At 50.5% G+C, this 23,539-nt stretch overlaps 1 protein-coding gene across 2 annotated transcripts; it reads right to left on the reverse strand.

The window, feature by feature from the left end:
• Nucleotides 1–3,961: 3,961 nt before the first annotated feature.
• On the reverse strand, nt 3,962–15,410 carry NXF3 (nuclear RNA export factor 3). Of its 2 annotated transcripts, none has more exons than XM_054695631.1 (21): nt 15,164–15,410; nt 11,772–11,946; nt 11,402–11,552; nt 10,374–10,457; nt 10,174–10,278; nt 9,979–10,059; nt 9,792–9,861; nt 9,583–9,653; nt 9,353–9,460; nt 9,090–9,199; nt 7,475–7,511; nt 7,066–7,134; nt 6,930–6,985; nt 6,687–6,794; nt 6,514–6,569; nt 6,265–6,380; nt 6,127–6,169; nt 5,485–5,557; nt 4,736–4,981; nt 4,318–4,378; nt 3,962–4,224 (listed from the first exon to the last, which is right to left on the reverse strand). In XM_054695631.1, the coding sequence occupies exons 1-21, from the start codon at nt 15,165–15,167 to the stop codon at nt 4,171–4,173; spliced, it is 1,878 nt and encodes a 625-aa protein (XP_054551606.1). In that variant the 5' UTR covers nt 15,168–15,410; the 3' UTR covers nt 3,962–4,170. The 2 variants fall into 2 exon arrangements, with proteins under 2 accessions (XP_054551606.1, XP_037368870.2); XM_037512973.2 differs by having other exon boundaries at nt 9,792–9,894.
• Between the last annotated feature and the right edge of the window lie 8,129 nt (nt 15,411–23,539).

Consider the following 23,539-nt stretch of genomic DNA (forward strand, 5'->3'; position numbering starts at 1 on the left):
GATCCACGCTGTGAGGTGCGCCGCGACACTTGGACCAGCAGACCTGCAAAAGCGGAGGGGAGGGAGGGCAGACGTGGAGCAGGGCCTGCTACAGGCAAGTGCAGGGCGCCAACCCGCTGCCTCCTGTACACTCCCCCATTCCCACTTCCCCGGGCCCTTTTAGCCTCCCCCGCCAGGTCTGTTCCCTCAGTCTCCACTCACAGCGACCATGGCAAGCTTCCCACCCGGAGGTTCACCATTTTCGTGCAGGAACTTGGGGGTGGCTTTCCATTGCCCTTATTCGCTTTTCTGCCCCCCATGGAACCCAGCCGCGCCAGCGTACCCCGCCCCCAAGGGGCTACTATTTACGTTCCCAGGAATGCCGGGGCGCCGGGAAGGCCGGCCGGGATCCGCCGCACTGAGCCCCGCGCTGGACGCCGGGATCCGCAGGCCGCCGCCGCCCCGGCCTGGGCGCGCGGGCCCCGGGGCCCTTACCTGCTCCGCTCCCCCGGGCCCGATGCCAGCCCGCCGCGCGCAGGGCAGCGGGGACCTGGTACCCAGACGCGAGTGACGACTGCGCCGAGGGCTGCGTCGCTTTGCAGCTCCCGGTCACGTGAGGGCCCCGCGTCACCGCCGAGCTCGCCCTCCTCCCCACCCCACTGGACCCCACCCCACCCCCACTGGCCCGCGGGCGGCAGGACCGGACCCTCCCCCCCCCCCCTGCACGCACGGGCTCCCCCTGCTCCGCCCCGCGCGGGCACCCGGGGCGCACCACCATGTCGCGGGGCTCGTCCTCGCCAATCCGATTGCCCACGGCTGTGGCGCGACGCCCCGAGGCCCGGGTTTGCCCTTCCCTGGTCTTCAGGGGAGGTCTGAAGCCCCTCACTCCCCCATCCCCCCCCATCCCCACCCCCAACCTAGCATTCAATTATTCACTTAGGTCTTTTCTGTTTCTGTCCTTTACTCCCTGGCTGATATCGCCTTCCTAATAATTTCTCTTTATTTCCTTCTTTAAAATTCACAATGCCTCAAAAACTGAAAATTATGAAATTTCATTTGTAAAAGACATACTTCAGCCTGGGGGAATGAAAACCCTCCTTGTTTATGTTCCCCGGTTTATGTACCACATAGAAAATATTTTCTCGGGGTGCCAGGTACATTAATCTTTAAGAACATTCTAATTTATTTAAAAATTTTATGGGAATAAAAGGAGAAATAAGGGGAAGTCCTCCTGAACACAATCGGTGTTTTGAAAATGCGAATGTTTAAGGAGAAACCCAGTTGTCAGAACTTGGCCATTTTATATAAATAAAATGGGACAAATTTTCTCCTTATGGGACAAATTCAACTTTCATTAAGAAACATTTATATTTTGTTCGATCATAATACACATTCATTAAATGTGGAAAGGCATTTGCTGATAACTGAAGTCATCTGCTGAAATGTAACGGCTGTAATTATTGATGGTTTTGAAGACATCAGCAAAGGGAAAAGCTGTGAGGCTGAGGCCAACAGAGGGAGATAAATCACGCCTGCCCTGACAAAGAGATTGGGGAGGTGTGGACCCTCCCTCTGCCACATTCCAGAGTCTCTCCTTTCCTATATTCTGGCTCCTGACCGTGGCTTACTACGATAATGTAGGACTACTGGCCTGAGTCAATTCCTTTGGCTTCTTGCCTCCATTCTTTTCCAAATTCCCACTTAGTGACTCAAGTGCCACATGGGGCTTGGGGTGTGGGGAAGGATCAGCTCTCATAGTGGAAACCTTCTATACCTGGTGGGGGGGATTCCAGGGGTACAGAGAAGTGATTGCTGAGGGGACATCTTCCCTTGTCTGTCTATTCTCTCCTATTTTCCACCTTGTCAATGAGGACAATATCAGTGCCCCTAGGACCTTCTCTTGTGTCTCACCTGGTTTAGGAAGTGCAGACTGCTGGGATTCTCACCCTAACTTCCTCAGCTCCAGGCCACTGAGGAAGAACCCACCTTTACTACAGGGTCACTATCTGCCAGTCCTTACCCACCTTGGTAATCCCGCAATTATGTCAGGGTCTGAGGAACATTGTCTGTTGACCATCCTGAATAACCTTACATTAGGCATTCTCAACTCAGAAGTCTGTGTTATTCGAAATAATGTGTAATAAGGGGGGGGGTGTGACAGTGGTATATTTACATTTGTATGGGGACAGGGGAGAAAGGGGCCATACTTAGCAGATTTTCAAGAGTCTGTGATCCCTTCTCCCTCAAAAAATTTAAAAAGTCTCTTGGGCCTCCCTGGTGGCACAAGGGGTTAAGCACAGCACTATGAAGCTATCCACAGCCTCTCAGCAGATACCCTGCCAGCCAGGGAGCTCCCCACGTGGCACCGAAGACCTCTCCTGTCTAGCCCGCTGCTCCCCTCAGCAGTGTATTTCAGTCCATCCGCCTGTTCTGCTCCCCACTCTGTCTCTGGTGAATCCTCTCACCCTACCCCCTATACTCCCCCTTGCACCTCTGGCCTGTACCCCAGTTGTTGTAGGCATAAATAAATAAATCTTTTTTTAAAAAAAGTCCCTGAACTCATGCTGTCTTTCTCTAGTCATTTATTCTCACCTTGGACCTGCTTCTTTTCTATTTCTTCATTGTCCCGCATATTCAATTAATAAGCAAATCTGGATAAGATCCTCCTTTTATCTTTTTAAAACAGCATTATGGAACTATAATTCACATATTACAAGAATTGCCCATTTAAAATGTTCAATTCAGTAGTTTTCAGTATACTCAGAAATATTCACAACCGTCACCACAGTCAAATTTGGGATTTTCATCTGCAACCCTTGGATTACAGTAGCCACGAATTAAGCGATGCTTGGAAAAGAGGGTACAGATAAGAATACCAAGTAAAGTAGGAGGCTGAGGTGATTTATGTTGCCACAAGCCAAAAAATACCAGAAGCAACTAGAAGCTGGAAAAGCAAGAAAGGATTCTCCCCTAGAACCTCTCCCCTCCCAAATGGTGAGAAAATGCATTTCTGTTGCGTTAAGCCATCCGCTTTATGTCAATGCTAAAATGGCAGCCCTAGGGAACTAATATATTAATATAGAGACACGCATATACATTAATTTTTCTGAAGAGAACTAACATTAGTATTCTTTTCTCATGTAGTGCCTTATCTCAATGTTTGCTGTTGTTTGGTAGGTTATTATGGTTGGGTAGTTTTTATAGATCTGTTGGGCATTCTTATTTAGTTATAACAATTCTACAGTTTCCCTTCTCTACTGATTTCATCTGTCAAGGTTATTAATCCAATGTCAGCCATATATGAGGATTATTGTTTTCCTCCCAGGTTTTCATGTGCTTTTTAATGTTTCCTAAAAGAATTGTTCAATTTGGGCCTCCCTGGTGGCGCAGGCGGTTGAGGGCCGCACCGTGGGGCTGTCCGCAGCCTCTGTAGCACGGGTTTGATCCTAGCCGGCCGGCCAGCGAGAATCCCACATGGCACAGCAGACCTCTCCTGTCTTGCCCACTGCTCCCCTCAGCAGTGTATTTAGTCAGTCTGCCTGTTCTGTTCCCCGCTCTGTCTCTGGTGAATCCTCTCACCCTCCCGCACATCTGGCCTGTACCCTGGTTCTTGTATAAAAATAAATAAATCTTTTTTAAAAAAGAATTGTTCAATTTGAATAGATTTGTAAAGTTAAGAAACAATACTGTTCTCTACTTAAAAACATTTGGCTAATGCACTAGAGGCACAGAACCCCAGCCCTCAAGTTTACTGGGGCAACAGAGCACCTCCCCATCTCTGCAGCCACATGACTCTGAAGTGCACACTCAGCCCAGGGCTTAGGGGGCCCGGGACTTGAGTCTCTACCTGTTGTTCTCCAGGAGTTGCTGACCCTCTCTGACTTCGCTGACTTTCCCTTTCCTCCTCTGTACACCAGTGATGGATGGGAAAATCCTAGAATGGATTTCTCAGGGATACATAAGATGCAATTTCATCCTTTATTGTCAAAAGAAATAGGGATGCTGGGTGAGATAAACACAGAACAGCTGCCCTCTGGGTGGATGAACATTTGCCAAAAATGGGCTTCCCAGCCCTAAGCAGACCTAGCAGCTCAGTCATAGGGTTATATTCAGCCTGGAGGAAAAAATGCAACAAAGATAATGCAGATGAAGATGAGGACACCAAGGGTTTCTTGTCAGGCCCATGTGTGCTCATGGTCCTGGATACATCTGTGTGAGGGGCTCCTCTGGGATCAAGCCCTGGACCTGAAGAAAGTGAAGGGAGGGATTTAGGGGATGAGCAAAGCCAGGAGCACTGAGTGTCCCCCAGACACCTGCCCTCCACTCCTCGGGCCTCACCTTGGGCTGAGCAAGAACTGGTGCAGCACTGGCGCTGTCCCAGCCATTATCCTGAAGGTACCTGTGGTGGAAGAAGGACAGGCAACATCCATTGGGACCAAGTGGAGACACTCTGATCACACAGTGTCATTTCTCAGTCTGTGTAAGCGAAACATGCCTCCACATTCACTGTGTCACAAGCAGCGGCGTGAGCTCTGTGGCAGTGTGTCATGGGAAAGCCACTGGAACCCAAACATCTCTCAATAAAGGAATGAGTTCCATGGAATTCAGAAAAGTAATGCACGGCTGTTCCAGCCAACTGTGTAGCTTATATGTACAGAGGGAAATAAAAAGCAAAACAATTTACTTGCTAGTTCCAATTATTCACTTCTTGGGTTCTCCCAGCTCCCACTTGTCCCGCTGCACACCCAGCACTCACTCCTGAGACCACTGGAGGTTCATCGCACACTGGGATGTGAAAGCCTGTGCCGTGAAAGCCTGTGCCATTTGCTGCTGCTGCTGCTGCTGCTGCTGCTGCTGCTGCTGCTGCTGCAAGGGGAAGCGCACAGGGCGTGCAGCAGTGGGCACGGTGGGCACGGGCAGTGACGGTGGCATGGAGAACGCGTTCTGGGAGTCATTGCAGATGGCGTCCCTCACAAACAGCTCGTCATTCATGATGCAGAGACTGGAGGGAAAACAGGCCCTCAGACAATGGAAAGACAGACATGCCCAACAATGATCTGCTCCTCCTTGTGCCCCTCAGCAGCCATTTCCTATCACACCCCTCCTGTGCCTGCCTCCCAGCATCGTTGGGGGTACCTGCACCCTCCCACAGAGTCCACCACCACAGAGACTGCCTCCAGCATCACCACATGTAGAGGGTGAATCCCAGTGTGTGTGCTATGTAAAGCACAGGAGAGGACACTCTAAGCCCATCTGCAGAGGAGACCCCGTGCCACACACAGGTCATGTGATTAGACCAAGGTCACACAGCCAGTGAGGGTTGGGGTCAGGCAGGGAACCCCAGAGCTGACTCCTGGCCCATGCTCCTAACCACAAGGCCAGACTGCTCCCCTTTCCACCAGCAGGCTGTGCACAATGTTGAGGAAACCCGGGGGGCTGCATGGCCACATCCCCCACTGCTGGCCCAGGCTGCCCTGGGTGTCCCACATCCAACACGGGGCTCACCTGGAATTGCGGCCAGCGATAGTGATGAAGGTCTTAGTGAAGGCACGAACAGAAAATGGAGACTTTCCTACCACTTCAACGACAAACAACAGACAATAACATCCCCTTGGGGTTCACATGCTTCACACACTCAATGGTGTTCCCTGGTCAGGGTCTCCCTGGGTACTCAGGCTGAAGCGGGGGACAAGTGTCCTCTGGGAGTCAGGGTGTCGGGAACGGGCAGGGCAACAACAGGCGCCACCTGCTCCCAGGGACACGGCCCTGCTGGGGTCCTGGGACAACCGGCCCACGGGCTCAACCACTTGCGTTCCGCAGCTGACCGAGACTGGGGTGTCAGCAGCCCCATTTGAAAGTGAGGCAACTGAGAGGTTCAGCAGGGGCTCCAAGTTCCCAGAGGAAGCATCTGGGGTGAGAGCCATGGAACCCTGCAGCCTGTGTCCCTCCCTCACCCCCCAGCGGTGTGGGTGTGGGGCAGACAGGCGGGGGGCAGGGCAGGCCAGGATGTACTTGGTGGGGGGGGACTGAAGAACACAGGGAATGGGGGAGCAGGGAAAGGGGTCTGGGAATATGGCAGAATTTGAGGGAGCCCAGACAGCGGGCGGGAGCTCTAAGAGGCCTGGGGGACGCTCTACAAATACTCACGTTCCCTGAACACCCCGTGGACAGAGAAGCAGAGCATGGCTTCCTGAAAGGGAAGCGCCCGGGTGCTCAGTCACCACCGAAGCCTCCCACCCACCTGTGGCTTTCTGGGCCTGCCCGAGGGAGGAAGCGGGTGCTCACCGTGTGGGCCCACAAGTCCACCAGGAAGGAGCCCAGGTCATGCTGAGTTTGGGGCAGCACGCACAGGGTGCTCACAATCTCAGGGCTTGTATGTCTCAGCAGCTGATACCGCGTGTCTGTTGGTGGGGTGTGGGAGGTGATGCAAGCAAAGGTCAGGGACCGCCAGGACCACCATACCCTGCACCCTGCAACTGACACCGCCCCAAGCCGTGCCCTTTCACTGCCCAGTCTCCCCCATCACCCACTTACAGGGGTCCTTAAGCTTTATCATGTTCCTGCTGTCTCTGAAGTACTGCCACATGCTGCTAATAGGAGAAAGAAGAACAGGAGGTGGTGTCAGGCCAGTGGGGGTGTTCTCAGGAGCTGGCCCATCTGTTGGGGAGTCCCAGCAGCAGGATGAGAGTGTAGGCTGTGATACTCACAGAGCTGGGTCCTTGGGGTTGAAAGGAATACTCAGGGAGAAGCAGGCTTGTTCATGATAAATACCGAGGAGACTCTTCCGGTCACCATAGTCATAGATCCAGTAATACCTGCGGGGAGGCAAAGGGCAAAGTGGATCTCTGTGATCTGGACCCCAAATGAGATAAGACCCAGTGAGCCATCCTGAGCCTTAGTGACCCCATCTCTCCAGGCCCTGCTTTCCTTGTAGCCCCAGGAGTACTTACTGCTGCAGGAATTGCAGAATTATATTCTTCAGTGTCTCAGATCCAAAGAAGCTTCCCTGAAACGAAAACAGTCAGGACTATGGCTGATAGTGGTCCTCATGTACCCCCTAAAGCCCTGCTTGATCCTCATCCTCACCTTGCAGGTTGGCAACTTCTTCTGGGCTTGCAGATCAAAGTCACTTGGGGGCAGTGAGTCCTGCCCTTCCTGGGAAGCAAGAGCAAGTCAGCAGCGCAGACCAGGAGGTGCTCCTGGTCGATCAGGGGAAAGGAAGGGACCACCAGGGCAGGGTGAGGGTCAGAGGTCAGGGGTAAAATGGCCCTGGAAATTCCAGGGCCAGGGATGCAGGGGGGCTCATCACCATGGCGTGCCAGAATTTGTGGAGAACTTGCGAGAAGGCCCAGAGCCTCTGTCAGCTTCCCACGTGGGGCTGCACCTCCATGGGTTTAAGGGTCAGATCTACAGTGTACCTTGGACAAGCCCTAAGGGGGTTCAGTGGGTGGCATCAGTGCCAGTTAGAAGAGCCAATGAAGAGGAATACAATTACCAGGCGCATTAACTTGGGGAACAATTCCAGGATGGAGCTGCCAAAATCAAGACAAAACAGAGAAAGTGAAACTTGGCGCAGAGGTGGCTGGGGGGGCAGCACCCACACCAGAGACAGCCCCTGCCTCCCAGTGGTCCAGGGCCCTGGGCACCTTCCCACGGACTGACAGAGGCAGGTCTCTCTCCCTCCCTTTCCCTCCACCCTCTCCGCCCCCCCCAACTCCCTTTCCACCGCCACAAGACACAGCATCTGGAGCCCAGGCCCCAGGACTCCGCCCCCCTCCCTGCCTCTCTCTGTGTCCCCCCTGAGGGCTCCAGAGAGAAGAGGGCATGGCCTGGGAGCCCAGGGCGCTGCTGCCTCACTCTGGGTCCAGCACTGTCCCAGGACCAGGGACAGTGGTCCCCGGATGCTGGGCAGGAGGTGAGTGAGGTGGAACTCGGCAGGCAGGATGGAAAGGGGGCGCATGAAGACTGAAAGGGGTGAAGGCAGGACAGGAGACAGGAGAGTCCCAGAGGCGCAGCTCACAGGAGAGAGAAGGCAAAGGGAAGGGGGCAGGAAGCAGAGGGAAGGAAGGGGAATTGGCTCCCCCGCTGCAGGCCTTCCCTTCACCTGCCCCTGGCTGGCCCTGAGGCCCCACGTGGGCGTGGGAAGCATGCACCTGTGGGGCTGGGGCCCTCCGGATGCTGCTGGGCCTTCCTCAGCCCCACAGCCCACCGAGCCGGGCACAGACAAAGGGTAGCCACGGGGGCAGGACACCCTCCCCAGAGGAGTGAAGGGCCAGGCCCAGCTCAGCGTGGGGGGGGGGAGGGTCTGCGGCCCCGCTGATGTCCCCGCCTTCTCTCTGCTGGCCCTGGGCTCCTGTGCCTGTCTTCCTTGGCCCCTTGCCTGGGAACTCAGACCCCTGACGGGCTACCCGGGGCACCTCTGCGGGGCCAGGCGGCACCATGGCCGGGTGGAGGGAGGGAGGGAGGGACAGTGCCCGAGAGGCCCGTCCTCTGTGTCCTCAGACGCCGCTGGCCTCTGCCTTCCCTCCCTCCCTCCCTCGGGAAGCCTCTGCTCACCGGGGGTGGCCCACCTCTGACCCCCGGCTCAGGAAACCCAGGTTTCTCCAAGGAGGTCCCAGCTCCTGGCTCTGGGCCGGAGGGACGATGACATGATGACAGCCACCCAGGGCCTCAGCCCCCAGCCCGGGCCAGGAAAGCCCCCATGTCAAGCTGGGATTGGAGGGGAGGCCCTTGGAGCTAGGAAAGTGGGCACCCCCAGAACAGGAGAGGGCAGCCTGGTGCCAGCACGGGACCGGAAGGCCCATCTCAGCACCAGCCCGGCTGGACGTCCCTTCTCGTCCAGGGCACCACATCGGGCTCAGGCTGGTGACTGGTGGTCCCGGCGGGGAGGGAAGCCCTGCTTCCTGGGGCGCACGCTTGGCAGGTCACGAGAGAGAGGCTGGAGGCAGACTCAGGACCAGACCCCAGACTGGGAGGACAGCGAGCGGGTCGGAGGAAGGAGAGGAGAGCTCTGAGCGCAGATGAGGGACACGGAGGGGAGAGGGCAGACTCGGGCCCAAGGTTCTCCCAAAGACCAGGCCTGCTGCCTCCTGGTAAGAGGGTATTTTTACCTTATGTTGCTTGACTTATCTGGAAAGGTGGTGCGCAGGGAATCTCTCTCTGCACACATCTCTTCTGGTTTCAGCTCTTTGTCTCTCTCCAACTCCCCTGCAGACTTCACCTGTGATTATGGAAGAAACTATGTGGAAATGCAGGATGATCCTACAATTCTGTTTCCATTCTTTCCCTGGAAATCTACTTCCCTGTCTCTTGTCACCACTTGATGAACCGTCCCACCTTCCCTTCAAGGAAGGATCTGGATAAGACACCTCACCTCACTTTTGGAGAGGTTCAGGTCCTTGATGCTGGAGGCATTCTGCAGGATGTCGGTTGGGCCACCCAGCTGGTAGGGGTTCATTTTGCTCAGGTTCAAGGGCAAAAGCTGTGATGAGGGAAGAGTTAAGAGTGAGGGTCCCAACAGGGGGTATCTGAGAACAATCTGTGCCTTCTACCTAATCTCTGGCACCCATTACACCAATCCCAGCACTGGGCCTACGTCCTCACTGTGGGAACATTCTCTTCGTGCATCTTCAGTGAGGCAGCCATGACATTTTTAGATCCCTGGGCCATCAAGTCTGCAGGAAGTCGAGAGCAGGGAATCAGAAGACTGACACGTCCAGCACCAAGCCCTCCCCACATTACCATCCCCACGTCTCCTTCCCAGACAGACCCCTCCACCCTCACTCCCCTAGTATGAGTGCTGTCAGCAATACCAGGGTTAATGTAGCATCTCTGGATGCTAAGAGATGGCAGGGAGGCATCACACAGTTTGTTCACGGGCAGCTGCAGAATCAGAGAAGGAGTTCGGCTCTGTGTCTGAGGGGGTGGAGAGGAGCGGTAGGTGGGGAGGCAGGGGTGGGTCTGAATGGGTGAGCACAACCTCTGTGGCATCTGCATTACCTTTCTCTGCTCTGAGTTTCCTGACTTCGGCTGCTTTTGCACGGAGTCGGGTACATTAGAGGGGCTGACAAAGAGAGTTATCTGCAGAGAACACAAGAGGGGCTGGGCAAATACTAGGAACCCTGAGGCCTAAGACCCCACTACGACCTGTTCTGCTGTTTTCCAGCCAGGCCTGGTCACTTCCTCGACACACACCTTTTCGTTGTCCTTGTCCCAAATCTTCCCGCTGACATTCTTCAGTATGAAGGCAACGCTGGCATTCTCGACGAAGAACTGGGCCTGCATTTTCTCATAGTGAAACTATAGGGAGACGAGCAAGAGAAACAGATTATGAGACTGGAGCTACTACTCATCTGGGTCTTCATCTTCCCTGTTACCTCCTATCTGCCTCTTACCCCGACTGGGGTGAATGGGATGCTGCATTCCTTCTGGATCAATTTCAGCAGCCACTTCTCATCATATTTTATACCGAATGGAATCTAGGAGCCAAAGAAAAGATGGGAGTGGAGAGGCACATAATGGGATCTAAGTCTAAGATAAGACCCCAGCAGGTCTTCCTTTCATACCTTTTTAAAAGCTTATTTCGAAGCTTGAAGACTTTCAAATAATTTCTTAAGATAGGACAATAGCCATTATTTCTAACTTTTGTACCAGGCCTGGATTTCCTAAATACCTTCCCTCTCTGTTCAAATATTTTTCTTTACTGAACGAAAGGTCAAGAAAAAGACAAAACCTGGAGGCTGACCACAGATCTGAGGCACACAGCAAGGGAAGGGAAGGCGGAGGGGCTAAAACAGGGGAGGGAAGAGAACAAGCGATGGTGGTGATCACGGGTCATGGGGGCTATGATGGTGGGGGAACTACAGGGATGACATCTGAGGGGAGAAATCAAATATAGCACAAAAATTAATGATGATGTAAGAAAATCAATAAATTAATTAAAAAATAGATTTTTCTTCAAATAATAAATTTTAAATGATTAATATGTACTTTTTTAATAAAGTTCCAAGAGACCCCACCTAAGGCAGACCTGCCCTCCCCTTCTGACAGGAAGCCCAGAGCCTCATCCTCCTCCAACGTTCAGCTTGAGCCAAACTGAGCCTTCTGGTGCGGATCTGCTTCCTCTCCTTGACGGTAGTGTTCTCCTTTGCTTGTGTACAACCTTTCCAAGTCCCCCCACAGTCAGTCTGTACTTAGGAAATCCAAGTCTGGTATAAAAGTTAGAAATAACGGCTATTGTCCTATCTTAAGAAATTATTTGAGTCTCCCGTTGGATAACTTAGGATGTTAACTCCAAGTAATAAAAAGAGAGATTACCAATTTCTGTGTCCCAGAAAAGCACCTAGTATCTCCATAGAAGTCCAGCCTAACCCCTCTGCTTACCTTTTTCTACATGTTAGGCCCATTTTGCTAGAACACTCACTGTGACCTTGAACCAGCTCCGTAAGCTTTTATCTTGTCGGATCCTCTCTATCACACTCTCTGGAGATTTTTCTTTTCCCTCCATGTTCCCTCCTTGGTCATGTTTATAAAAATTGCCTCTCGGATGGCAGGATCGAACAGCATAAGGAGAGCTGTGGGGAAGTGGAGAGAAGGAATTAGTCCGCGTATGCCCAGAAAGTTTTCTATGCTCGTTCACCCAACTGAGCAAGGCGGCAGTAAAGTTGGCTCAAACAGTAATTTGATCCTATCATTCGTCATTCCTTCAGGTTGGAGAAAGGAACAACATGGGTGGATACAGGGTTACGTATTCCACAGGCTGGTACATTTCAGCTGGTGGACAGGTCACTTACTATCTTATGCAGGTGTCCAAGTGAACATGAGCTTTTCCTGGATGTCCATCTCGCTGCTGGTAAAATGAAGAATGAACATCACAACAGACTTCTTCAGAATAATTGCTGTATCTCCTTCGGAAAACGCCCCAGCATCTTGGTCTTCTTTGTGGGGAGTTAGTTTCGCAATTGTACCCTGAAATTGAGAACACATCTATGGTTCTGATACCAGAAAAACTGCTGGGAAAATATCATGGGTAATGAAGAAATATTTCTGATTTTTATAATCTAAAAAGAAATATAGGTCCTCCCTGGTGGCGCAAGGGATTAAGCGCAGCACTGTGAAGCGGTCTGCAGCCTCTGCAGCACCCAGTTTGATCCCCAGCCGGCCAGGGAGCAACCCACATGGTGCAGTAGACCTGCGGCTCCCCTCAGCAGTGTGATGTCTGACCCGTGGCTCCCCTCAGCAGTGTATTTCTGTCAGTCTGCCTGTTCTGTTCCCCACTCTGTCTCTGGTGAATCCTCTCACCACCCCCACCTCTGGCCTGCACCTCAGTTCTTGTATGCATAAATAAATAAATCTTAAAAGAGAGAGAGAGAGAGAGAGAGAGAGCAAGAACAAGCACAGAGGGAAGGGCTGGTGCAGTGTTTAATCAGTGATATAGTCTCTACTCTGTCTTTTTCAGGCTAGGTGACCTGGGGCAAGTTTCTTAGCCTCTCTACCTCTCACTTCCCTCCTCTGTTCTGGGGGTATAATAAAATCTCTTCTCAAAGTTTGGTGTTATGGTGTGAGATTAGGGTACAGGTGAGGCCCTTGCCTAAAGGAATAACTGGAGAAATGAAAGATAAGTCTGATGAAAATGTCATCAAAAGTGAGGGGAGAAAGAATTCAAGGAGATATAGTGGATACATCCAACACATGTTTTAATTCATCTCCGAAAGAAGGGGAGGAAACAGTGAAGAAATGGTATTTGAAGAGTTCTTAGTTTAGAAGTTTCCAAAAGTGACAAGACATCAAGTTAGTATACCAAATATGAACAGCAGAAAAAGTATGCTAAAGAAAAAAATTCCTGAAGAAAAAAACATACATTTCACACAGACGTTAATGGAGCAATGACTGGGGAAATAACTCAAACTGATAACTCAAACTGAAAGAAATATTTAAGGCTCTTCATGCAGAAGAAATAAGATCCCAGATGGAAGCACAAAGATATAGGAAAGAAAAATTAATAGCATTTGCAAACATCTAAGAAAATCTAAATAAGTACTGACTACGTAGCACAATGATAATAATTTCTTCTGGTGGTTAAGTATATATAGAGTTAAAATACCTAACAATAATTTAGGAGGTGGTAAATGGAATCAAAGTGCTCCACGGTCCCTTCATTGTCTGAAGAGCTGAAAAAGAACTAACACAGTGGACTGCGAAAAGGTAAAGATGTGCAGTTTAATTTAAGGACCAACACTACAAGAATGGTAAAATGATATTTATCTAGCCAAGTGAAGCAATAATTCAATAGCTTAAAAATATCACTCAATTCAAAGGAAAGGAAAAGAAACTTAGAACAGGCAAAAATAAATGTACAGTAATATGGTATATATATTTTTAAAGATTTATCTTATTTATACAAGAACCGGGGTACAGGGCAGATGCGCAGGAGGGTGAGAAGACTCACCAGAGACGGAGTGGGGAACAGAACAGGCTGAACGACCAAAACACACGCCATGAGGGCCGCTCTGCGGCCTGCGGGTATGGAACCCGCACTGCAGAGGCTGCGGACAGCTCCAAAGCGCTTTGCTCAATCGCCTGCTACACCAGGGAGGCCCAATATGGTATATTTAAACCAAATTATATCTGTACTGATATTAAAATTTTCAGACAAAGTATTCCAAATAGAAAGATATTATTTAACTGGATTAAAAAAAAATAAACACTGCAATGTATGCTCCTTAAAAGAGACACATGCAAAATTTATAATACAGAAAATTTAAAAATAAAAAAAACTCAAGGGGTTAAGCATAGCACTGTGAAGCTATTGGCAGCCTCTGCAGCACGAGTTCAATCCCCGGCCAGGGAGCTACCCACATGGTGCAGCAGACCTCTCCTGTCTCACCCGCTGCTCCCCTCAGCAGTGTATTTCAGTCAGTCTGCCTGTTCTGTTCCCCGCTCTGTCTCTGGTGAATCCTCTCACCCCCCCCCACACCTCTGGCCTGTACCCCAGTTCTTGTATGCATAAATAAATAAATTTTTAAAAAATAAAAATAAAAAACACTGCAATATATGCTCCTTAAAAGAGACACACGTAAAATTTACAATACAGAAAATTTAAAAATAAAAAAACCTGACAAAATACATACCGTTTACATACTAATACTGCTATAGCCATATTAATAAAAGAAAAGACATACTTTATTTTTTTTTAAATAATTTATTTATTTTGAAGATTTATTTATTTATTTATACAAGCACTGGGTGCAGTCAGAAGCGCGGGAGGGTGAGAGAATTCACCAGAGCCAGAGCGGGGAGCAGAGCAGGCAGAAGGACCGAAGTACACTGCTGAGGGGAGCAGCGGGCGCCAGGAGAGGTCTGCGCGCCATGTGGGACCCTCCTCCCGTGGCCAGGGATCGAACCGGCACTGCAGAGGCTGCGGGCAGCTTCGCAACCCAGTGCTCAACCGCTGCGCCACCGGGGAGGCCCAAAAAGACATACTTTAAAGAAAAAACTTAACTAGATAAAAGTTTCAATGCAGTAAGAAGGTATTAACCAAAAATTCTAGATTTAAATGCATGTCTTAACTTAAAGCCAAAATTTGCAAAGGAAAATAAGACAGCAGTCAATGGAGAAATGAGCAAATCACAATCATAGTGGGAAATTTTTTTTCACAGTGGGAAATTTTAATACACCACACTGACACCTGAAATCACAAAAATTCAGCTAGATGGAGAAGACGTAAAAACATGAATTTAAGTAAATTCATAAATTTACTTAGTTGACACAGAGCAACCCACATAACAAATGCACACAGAACATTCCAGAATAGATCATATGCTGGGCCATAAAGCGAGCTTCAAGAAAATTTCAGAATAAAATCTACCTGGAATAGTTGATGTGAGGATTCAAAGTTAATGGCAGATTCTCTGCCCCACCCCCAACCAGGGATAAAAATTCACCCAGGGCATGTGAATTTCCATAGGAGTTACACAGGAGGGGAAGTTTTCCATGTGGAATCAGGATAGGTGCCTCAGGGCCCACTCAGTCTATTTCCTCCAAGGAATGAAAAATAGCCTGTGTCCTCACTACCCCTCATCTAAAGAGGGTTCAGCAGGGTATCCTTTCAGTGGGGGAGGGAGAAAGGGAACCCGGAAACTCTGCTGCCCTGTAGGGACCTAAGGCCTCATGCTGACCAACTTACCCATTTTGTGGCCTGAAAGCAGTGACCGTCCACCAATGTCTTCACAGGGTCCTTGTGAGAACAATCTGTGGGATCTGGAGCTGGGAGTTTGGAGAAGATCCAGGAAGCCTTCTGAGGAACCCCAGAGAGTGCTCCAAACCACACGGTCGGCTACTCTGAACAAAATGGAGTCCTTACAGTCAGTCTCCTCCTCAAGGCACAGAGAGGAGAGTTCTGGGAACTACAAGAGACGCAGCTTCCTGTTGCTACTGCCCCCTGAGTTTGCTACTAGAGAAATGTAGTATTACTCCTGTGGGTTGCAACTAAATTTCCAACTGAACCACTCACACAGGGCACGCCAACTAGAATCAGGAGGTCTGGGACCCAGGTACTTGTGGATATGAACACAGGAAACCCTGTATGCCAGGTTCTGTATCTATTATATTACATCGTGTTCCTTCATTCTGCAAACCCAGAGAATTCTGACCGCCAGTTTAGACTGGTCTGTATATTTGCTACATTGCATCTTTCATTCATGTATTCCTCACAAGGGGATTCTGATCTCAGAATCACCAGTTTTCCAAGATTGTTCAGACTTAATAGGTGCTGGAGTTTGAGGTCATTCAGATGCTACCTGAAGAAACAGAAACTAGAATTGAGCTTTGGGGAAATGGGGGTGACCTCTCTATGCACAAATTTCTAAAGTCGTGCTGCAATATGTGAGATTTTCTTAAGTTAGGACAACATAAAAGAATGTTCTGAAAATAGTCATATGACTAGAATTTGCTCCAGCCCATCCCAGAGAGATAATGTCAAAAAGCAAAACAAAATAAACAACAAAAGTCCTGTAAACCATAAAGGAAATAGCCAACAGAGTTTGGTGGGTTATTGTATTAACAGTAGAAAAAACCAAGTCACTTCCTTCCCTTTAAAAAGTACTATCAGGGCCTCCCCGGTGGCGCAGCGGTTGAGCGCTGGGTTGCGAAGCTGCCCGCAGCCTCTGCGGTTCGATCCCCAGCTGCTCCCCGGCCACTGGAGGAGGGTCCCACATGGCGCGCAGACCTCTCCCGCTGCTCCCCTCAGCAGTGTACTTCGGTCCTTCTGCCTGCTCTGCTCCCTGCTCTGGCTCTGGTGAGTTCTCTCACCCTCCCGCGCTTCTGACTGTACCCAGTGTTTGTACAAATAAATAAATAAATAATGAATCTTTAAAAAAAATAAAATAAATAAATAAAAAAATAAAAAGTACTATCATGTAGATAGATGCCCCCTAGTAGTCAGAGGCTTGGGGCATCCCTGGTGGCGCAAGGGGTTAAGTTGCCGCACTATGAAGCTATCCGCAGCCATTGCAACATGAGTTTGATCCCCGGCCAGGGAGCTACCCACATGGCGCAGCAGACCTCTCCTGACTTGCCCACTGCTCTCCTCAGCAGTGTATTTCAGTAGATCTGCCTGTTCTGCTTCCCACTCTGTCTCTGGTGAATCCTCTTACCTCTCACGCCTTTGGCCTGCACCCCAGCTCTTGTATGCATAAATACACAAATCTTTAAAAAAAATGTGAGTTTTTTGTCAATTGGTTACTACATCCTTTCAAGTGTTTCAACAAATTGGCCTGATTTCAAATATTAAATATTAAAATTGTATACTTAGAAAATGAAAATGTTCTACACCTTCCATCTCCCCAGGACTCACGGATTTCCAAGATGTTCAATGTAAATAGATTGATCAACATTTTCCAGATGCACTTCTCTTTAGGTAATGTGCATACCTATCTTAAAATATTTGTGTGTTTATTAAAGTCACGGATAGATTTTTTTATTAACTTTGCAATCACATAATTTTCTGCAAATTAATTTTTTCACATATGAATCTTCAGGTTTTCATTTCTTCAGTTAAAGTGATTTGGCATCTTTCTAGATCCTCATTGGAAAAGCATTTTGCTTTATAGGAAACTATTTGTTATCTTTTGTCTCTCTACTGAAACAAAAGTCCTTTATGTCTACATATCGTTGCAAATATTTTCAAACTTAAATTTTTTTTTTCTGTAACTTTTTTCACTTTGGTTTACAATGCTGTAGAAGATTTAGGGAAACGTGTTCACGCATGTCACCATGCCACCCCTACCCCCCTACCACCAAAGCACCCATAGTCCTCCATTACAGTCCTTTGGATGTCATCCTCCCTTTACTCCCAAACCCCCAAGTTTTTAATATTTTTCTTTTGAGAGTACAGACATTGCTTTTATTTTCACATATTTTCTTTATTTAACTGTAATACAGCTGTGACAGGTAAAATGAGTAATACATAGGTTTGTGTTAAATAACAGTCCACTGGGATTTCTAGATTTGAAGCGCTGAAGTTTGCAGGACCCCACAGGGGGAAAAAAGCTTGGGGTCTAATTCTACCTTTATGAATAGTGCAGAAAATAACTGAATACCTGTTTCCTTGAGGAGATACCTTGTAAAATGTTTCTGTCTTAAATAAATTCTGTAAGGGACCATTTCCTTCCCTCCAGGGAGGTTATTTTCCTCTGCGACCCAAACACATAATCCAAGAAAAGCTTTTAAGTTAATTAAAGACATTAAAGGGAAGTTTTAAAAAGACCTTGCTAATGGGCCTCCCCCGTGGCGCAGCGGTTGAGCGCTGGGTTGCATAGCTGTGAAGCTGCCCACAGCCTCTGCAAGCGCTGGTTCGATCCCCGACCCCTGCGCAAGGGTCCCACATGGCGCGCAGACCTCTCCCTACGCCCGCTGCTCCCCTCAGCAGTGTACTTCGTCACTCTGCCTGTTCTGTTCTCAGCTCTGGCTCTGGTGAATTCTCTCACCATCCTGTGCTTCTGACTGTACCCAGTGCTTGTATAAATAAATAAATCTTAAAAAAAAAGAACTTTCTAATCCCAAACAAAAATGTCACATATAAAGAAATAATTGCAAATAATTGGAACATATTTTATAGGCATCCTCCTTAGCCAGTAATTTTTTTCTAACATTTATCTTCACCTAACATATTACATCTTTACTTCTTAATTTGTTTATTACCATATGTTCTCCCACATAAAGCAAGGACTTTGTTTCATTCACTGCTACATCCCCAGGAATTAGAAGAATACCTACAATATAAGTACAAAACAGTTACATGTGCATGTGCGTATACATATACATAAACATATATAACATTGAAGAACAGTGTATACATATTGTAAGGAAATTTTGAAAGACTATAGTCCATATAAATCTGCCTATATATTACTATTCACAGAGATCTATCTGGGGAATATAAATTACCAAGGTTATATATCTTGCTATATAACATGAAGAAAAACACAATACTATTTTCTGTAATAATACATATTCTTGCCTCACATTAATTTTTGAAATAAATATATTAATTTAAAATTAGAAAAATTACTGATACAAAATTTTATAACAGTATAATGTATACCTGGTTGAGAATGTCATTGCAAAATAAAATGTTTGTATGTGACTTAACTGTGCTGCTTCTTGAGGCTACCAGGCTAGGCGCCAGCAGCCCCAATGCCCAGATGCTCAGCATCTGCCCAGCAGTCAGTGCTCCGGGGTAGGTGCCACTTGACAGCTGTGGTGAGCTAGGAACTCCAGAAGCACCTCCTCAGAGCAAAGGAGGAGAGGGTGCTTTTCAGGACCACCAAGCCGGCCCCCTGACCAGTGTTCTTTTGGGAGGTAGAGTGGCAGTGTTTGCCTGTCGTGGGGAATCCTAAGAGCTGTAAGGGTTTGGAGCCAGTATCTTTTGGAATGGCGCTAGGGATCAAACTCAAGCCTTAGTGGTGAGCTGCTGAGACTTAACCCCCAGGCTACCAGGGAGGATCCGATCACACCCAGTCTTTCTGAACTGCCGAAGTCCCTCAGCACACAATCAGTCTTCCTGAGCCCTATCTACATAGCTGAAGGCCGCACCCCTCAGTGTCCTCAGGCAGGCTGGGCTGCCCTTTCTCTTCCTCCCATCCAGCCCCAGAGTCCTGCTCATTGCATCAGGCCCGCTCCTCTCGGAGGCAACCCAGTGCCCAGGAATGCTCTCCTCTTCCTCATAAAACTCGGGAGTTCCGCAGAGGGCAACAAGGACCCGCCCCTGTGAAAACACTACTTTGACCTCAGCATCCCCAGGTCACTGAGGAGTGAGGAGCAGCAGAGGCTGTGAAGGTCTGTGTGCCTGCCCAGGCCTGCGGGGGAAGGGGCGCCCCTGGGAAGGTTCAGGCACCAGCCCCCACCAAGAGCTCCTGACTCTCACCCACTGCAGAACCCCACTCACCTCTTTCCAGAACTTCAAGTAGGTCCCACGCCCGCAGGTCAAAGGAAAATTGGGAGGGAGAAATTCCTCCACGGATTGACACAGAAAAAACGAACACCTGTGCAGACTATTTTGAAATGCGTGCAGAATGTACACGTGACAGGTAAAAGCACCACCATTCTTGTTAGGGGGAAAAGGATGTCCCAAAGCAAATTCCATACAGGCTTTGTGGACTCCACCCCCACCCCAGGCCAAAGCCAAAGACACTGGGAACTCCAAATCCCATCACCACCAAAGGGAAGGTGGCTGGGACCTGAGGGTGGGGTTAAGCAGCCAGGTGGATACAAAAGGCAGACACGTGGGCGTTGGGGGACTCTCCATTTTTGGGCTCTCGGCCAGCTCGCAGCGTCCGGCCAGCTCTGAGAGTGACTTTGGGTTTCCAGGTCGTCGGATCGGGTAGGACGCATTAAAGACTTTATTTCCCTATTTTCTCCCTGAGTTGTACATTTTCCTTATTTCTTTTTCTCTTGTAAATAAACCTTTTATTAACCCTTTTGTGTGTGTCTGTAGTAGACTATTCATAAGTCCCTTTAAAGCGCGCGGGTGAGGACCCACAGCCAGGAACCCGTTTAATATTGGGGTTGGTCTATAACATTCTGAGGACAAGAGTGAAGACTCCAGCTGGGCCAATCTCCATGGCACTGTGTACCACGAGACGACATCGAAATGCCTACAAAGTGGAGGGAAGACGCGCGGCTCCACTCCTCCTACGTGCCAACGTCTCGCCGAAACACATTCACGCATTGAGGGAGAAACCCCTTCCTGCCAAAGACTGGAGCGGCTGGGAGGGAAAGGAAGGGAAGGGAGGAGGCATGTGGGGAGGCAGCAAGGCCCAGCTGGCACCTCAGGGCAGCTTGGTCTTGGACTCCTCACGCTCCCCTGAGGTGGGGTCAGGGCTTCCTTCTGCATCAGGGAGGCGAGGCTCAAGGAGCTGAGGAACACTGTCAGGCTCCCGCCGCTGAGACACTCAGCAGCCCCGGGCCTGCTTGCCTCTCTCCAGGGTCCCCTCCCGCTGAGAGGCCGGCTCTGGGCACGGGCACTGACCGCAGCCCTGGGGAGTGGGCAGCCCTGTGGACAGCAAGCCAGCTGCACCGGCGCACCTCTGGCAAGGCTGAGCCCATGGATCGCGATGCGCAGCCCACGTCCCGGTCGACAAGATGACATAGCGCAGCGACAGCGTCCCCGGAAAGGCACAGGCGCCAACCCGGTCTCGTGCCCAGGCCACGGTAACGAAGGAGGCGGCTCTGGTAAGGGTCACCATGAATACGCTGCGGGAAGCAAGGCGAGGTGAGCCTGCGCAACGGGTTTCCTTTCTGAAGACCATGCGAGTGTGAATACAGACTGGGTGACCTGTGAAGACAAGAGGGTGCTCCGCCCACAGGCAGGCACAGGTGGGGAAGAGGCGCCAGTCTATGGACAGAGGCCGCTTTCCTGCAGCCGGCAGCACCCCAAGGCCCCGCAGAGCCCTCCGAGAGGTCCTACGTGCACACTCACTGACCGTTGGAAGCGCCGGGCCAGCGAGAGCATCAGGGTAAAGATTGGAAGAGGAGAAGGTTGTAAGCAGATTGACAAAGAAAATTGTACACACGAACTTACTGCTTTTGAAACACGCACGCACAGAGTGCTTGTGGGGGAGGGGAAGCCATTAACAAACTGCTTGGGCCCAGGACCGTGTGTACTTCCCTGCACGTGTGTGGCAGCAGATGCGTGTACTCCAGTGTACGTGTGTGGCAGCAGGTGCATGTACCCGTGTGTACGTGTGTGCCTCCGTGTGTGCAGCTATGCCCGCCACACAAAAGTCCCTTTTCAAGTCTCGAACTCTCACGCACCCACACTTCGAGAGTCAGTTTTCTCTCCAGCTCAGAAGCGCAAGGGCTGGGAGGCCTGGCCTGTAGCTCCCAGAGGCCCAAGCCCTGGGTGAGGGGGGATGCCTGCCAGTGTAGGCAAAGCTCCAGGACACTGTCCCAGGGCCCTTGCTCCGTCCCCCTTCTCTGGCTGAGTCCCCAGAGAGATGCCACAGCCGCGTCCTGGAGGTGATCAGCGAGGCCGGGGGACGCCATTGCTCGGGCTTTTGTTTTCTCCTCTGAAAACCTGAACCGGCCGGCACCTCCCTGTCCGCCTGGGACTATGCAGGGGCCTCCATTTCTCGCCTTTTCCTAACAAGCCTGTCCTTTTCCAATGTAAGAAACAAATGGAAAAGGCTAAATGTTGAAGTGGGTAAACACACCTTCTTCTTCAGAAGAGTTCATCAAACGGCAAGCAGAGAACGTTGCCAACTGTGTTGCCAAAAGCCCTGGGCATTGAGAGACTGACCATAAGCGCCATCTGATGCTGAGCCCACGGGCATCTGGGCGCAGGGTCCACGGCCTGGACTCGCCGGCTGCCCTCCTCGGTGGGGGCTGCTGCGTGTGTCCTCACTGTAGCCAGGGCTCCAGGGAGAGCAGGCCGGTGCGGACCCCAGCACCCCCCACCCCGGGGAGGGCTCCCGGGCCCCCCACCCCCTCTGCAGGACACTCAGGGCACAGCCGCGCAGACCAGTTTCCCAGAGTCCTGCTCTCACCTCAGAAGCAGGCTGTTGCCTAGCAGCCGAGGCCCAGAGCCAAATATAGACCCCTGCAGGGATGGCAGTGTCCAGAACGCCGAGCTATGAGGGCAGCGGACGAAGGCAATCATGCCTGCCACTCTCTGTGCCTGGAATGCTCCGTGCCAGCGCTGTGCCCTCCGTTGCCCATCACCCGTGTCTCCCCAGCGGGACAAGGTTCTCCTTGTACTGGGCTTGGGTTTCATTCCCAGAAGGGCCCTACATCTTCTGGAACACCCCGGGGGCAGTGGTCCGTCCATTTCCATGATGGAGGAGACTGTGTCCCCAGGGTGGTTGAACCCAGCCCGCCTTTTTCTTTTTGTTTCTGGCCTTGTTTTCTGTAACATTATTCATTTCACTTGAGAAATGAGAAATCGTCCCTATCAAAGGCTGCAAAGTGACACTTTGACAGATGGCCACTTTCTGAGGTGACTTCCACAGGCCAACGTCGCGTGGGCTCTGCTCCCGCCTCCCTGGTGGGAACACTTGAGATGCTCCCTCTCAGCAAACAGCACTGCCCATGACACTATCTCTAGTCACCAAGGTGGATGCTCGAGCTCCAGAAATTCTCCATCTTTAGCTGAGATTTGCACCGTTGACCGTATTCTCCCCTGCCCCCACTCCCGGCCCCTGCACCCACCTTTCTGCTCTCTGGTGCTGAGATGATTTTGCTTGTGTGTTAGTTTTTGCAGAGCCCACATGTGGGAGACTCGTGCCACACCTGCCTCTCTGTGTCTTCACCTTTCGCCCAGCACAGGCCCCTCCTCAGGCCAGGGGTGTGTGTCCCAGGACATAGTCACCGCCTGGAAGGGACACCTGTGTTCACGCGTGTGCAGCAGTATTCACCCCACGAGCTCGGGACACGACTGAGTGTCCAGTGAAAGATGGTTATGTGTGTGAGTGGGAGTGTGTCTGAGTGTGTGAGGATTTCAGTCTTAAAAATGAAGACCCCCGCACCCCCGCCTGGCCTTGGCCTGGCAGTTAGCAGCACTGGAGTTGAGCAGAGAGCTGGGCTCCGCACACCTGAGTGCTAGCTCCGTTTATGAAACATGTCCAGGTGCTCAGCAGTCACCAGGCCGCCTCTCCCTGAGTCCGAGCTGCTGGGAGTCCTCATTTACCAGAGTGGGTGCTTCAGGAGACACCTACTAAGTGCTATGAATATCAGTAGAGTCCTAGAAAAGGTGATTCTATCAGCTGTTTCCTGTTTGGGAAACTAGGACTGCAAGTTGGATTTCATTATGTCATTTTCTTTTTTTTTTTTTTTAAGATTTATTTTATTTGTACCAGAGCTGGGGTACAGGCCAGAGTAGTGGGAGGGTGAGAGGATTCACCAGAGATAGAGGGGAGCAGCGGGTGAGACAGGAGAGGTCTGCCTGGCCATGTGGAATCTCCCTGGCCAGCTGGCAATCGCACCGGCACTGCAGAGGCTGCAGATAGCTTCACAGCGCTGGGCTCAACCCGCTGCGCCACCAGGGGAGGCCCCTCATTTTGTCATT

This window comes from Talpa occidentalis, unplaced genomic scaffold (genome assembly GCF_014898055.3).
Source record: "Talpa occidentalis isolate TD23 unplaced genomic scaffold, MPIMG_talOcc4v2.1 talOcc4.15, whole genome shotgun sequence".
NCBI lineage: Eukaryota > Metazoa > Chordata > Mammalia > Eulipotyphla > Talpidae > Talpa > Talpa occidentalis.

Excerpts from the sequence above, each read along its gene's own strand:
- NXF3 (XM_037512973.2), bottom strand. Across the intron at positions 9,895-9,978 it reads GAAACTCAGAGCAGAGAAAG|ACACAGAGCCGAACTCCTTC; the intron begins GTAATGCAGATG and ends CCACCCCCTCAG. Across the intron at positions 9,654-9,791 it reads GAGATGCTACATTAACCCTG|ACTTGATGGCCCAGGGATCT; the intron begins GTATTGCTGACA and ends GACTTCCTGCAG.